Source organism: Halyomorpha halys, unplaced genomic scaffold (assembly GCF_000696795.3).
Source record: "Halyomorpha halys isolate HHAL.00 unplaced genomic scaffold, Hhal_1.1 Scaffold439.1, whole genome shotgun sequence".
Taxonomy (NCBI): Eukaryota; Metazoa; Arthropoda; class Insecta; order Hemiptera; family Pentatomidae; genus Halyomorpha; species Halyomorpha halys.
The window spans coordinates 154519-155802 of record NW_027110938.1 but is presented as its reverse complement, the minus strand read 5'-3'; the positions used below and the strand labels follow the sequence as shown (position 1 = coordinate 155802).

General features: G+C 43.2%; 1 protein-coding gene across 1 annotated transcript; it reads right to left on the bottom strand.

Moving 5' to 3' along the window:
• Positions 1–250: 250 nt before the first annotated feature.
• Positions 251–1081, bottom strand: LOC136796156 (uncharacterized). Its single transcript, XM_067049055.1, has one exon. It carries the CDS (start codon positions 1079–1081, stop codon positions 251–253), a length of 831 nt encoding a protein of 276 aa, XP_066905156.1.
• Between the last annotated feature and the right edge of the window lie 203 nt (positions 1082–1284).

Sequence of the window (1284 nt, the reverse complement as noted above, 5' to 3'; positions counted from 1 at the left end):
AATCAATTAATTAACTTATTTTTGGATAATTGCCTTCAGCGATTATCCTGGCATCCCAAATAAATCTGCTACCAGAACATAGCAACACAAACCACATTTATTGTGTGTATCGGCACGTAAATATATATGAGTATATATTTACCTATATGAATACGTTTATAACAACTAATAAAAAAATATGTTTCCTCTTTCCTTCGTACAGTGGCCACAAGATCCCGCCCACCAAAATTTTACCAAAAATTTTCTCACGTTATTTATCTTTAGGCTCATTGACGGGAAGGAGGGGAACCAACTTGCAAGCCGGACGCTTATAAATTCCTGAGGATGTCTTGATTGTCACTACCCTAACAACTCCGTCATCGCCAGGATCTACTGCAATAACCCTAGCCATTGGCCATGTTCGTTGTGGACAGTTGGGGTCCTTTATTATTGCCAGGTCTCCCACTCTGAGATTTTGCTGATGGGTGTTCCATCTTTTCCTCTGTTGCAAGAAATTCAAATACTCTTTCCTCCAGCGATTCCAAAAGTGCTGAGACCTTTGTCTGATTAGTCTCCATCTTTGAAGCGGACTAATGATTTCCTCAGCTAAGTCTTCTTCTGGAGGTGCAGTTAGAGGTCTTCCAACCAAGAAGTGTCCTGGTGTAAGGGCTTCGATACACTCTGGATCCGAGCGGACTGGCACTAGAGGCCGGGAATTGAGGACGGCTTCAATTTTACTGAATAGTGTGCTCAGTTCCTCAAACGTGTGAGGGGTCTCGCCCAAGACTTTATGTAATAACGCCTTAGCAGCCTTAATGCCCGCTTCCCATATTCCTCCAAAATGTGGAGTTGATGGTGGTATGAAGGACCACTCTATTGACTGTCTAGCAGTGTGGTCTATAATGTTGTCTTGTGACGATGAAAAACTATATGACTTCTCAAACTCCTTTAATTTTTTCGAGGCTCCTACAAAATTGGTGCCGCAATCAGAGTATATGCGTATTGGCTTTCCTCTTCGGGCGATAAAACGGTCGAGAGCGGCTAGAATAGAGTCTATTTCCAAAGTTGATACTATCTCAAGATGTACTGCTTTAGTAGACATACAGATGAATAGGCTTAAGTATGCTTTGCTAAGTGCTGACTTACGACGCCGTGATTCCCTGATTAAGAACGGACCGCCAAAATCGACTCCGACGTGTTGAAACACCATCCCTTCCTGAAGTCTGAAACTTGGCAAGTTACCCATCAATGGAGGGCGGGGTAACTTGTTGGCCTTGTAGCAGCGAAGGCACTCAAAAACTCGCT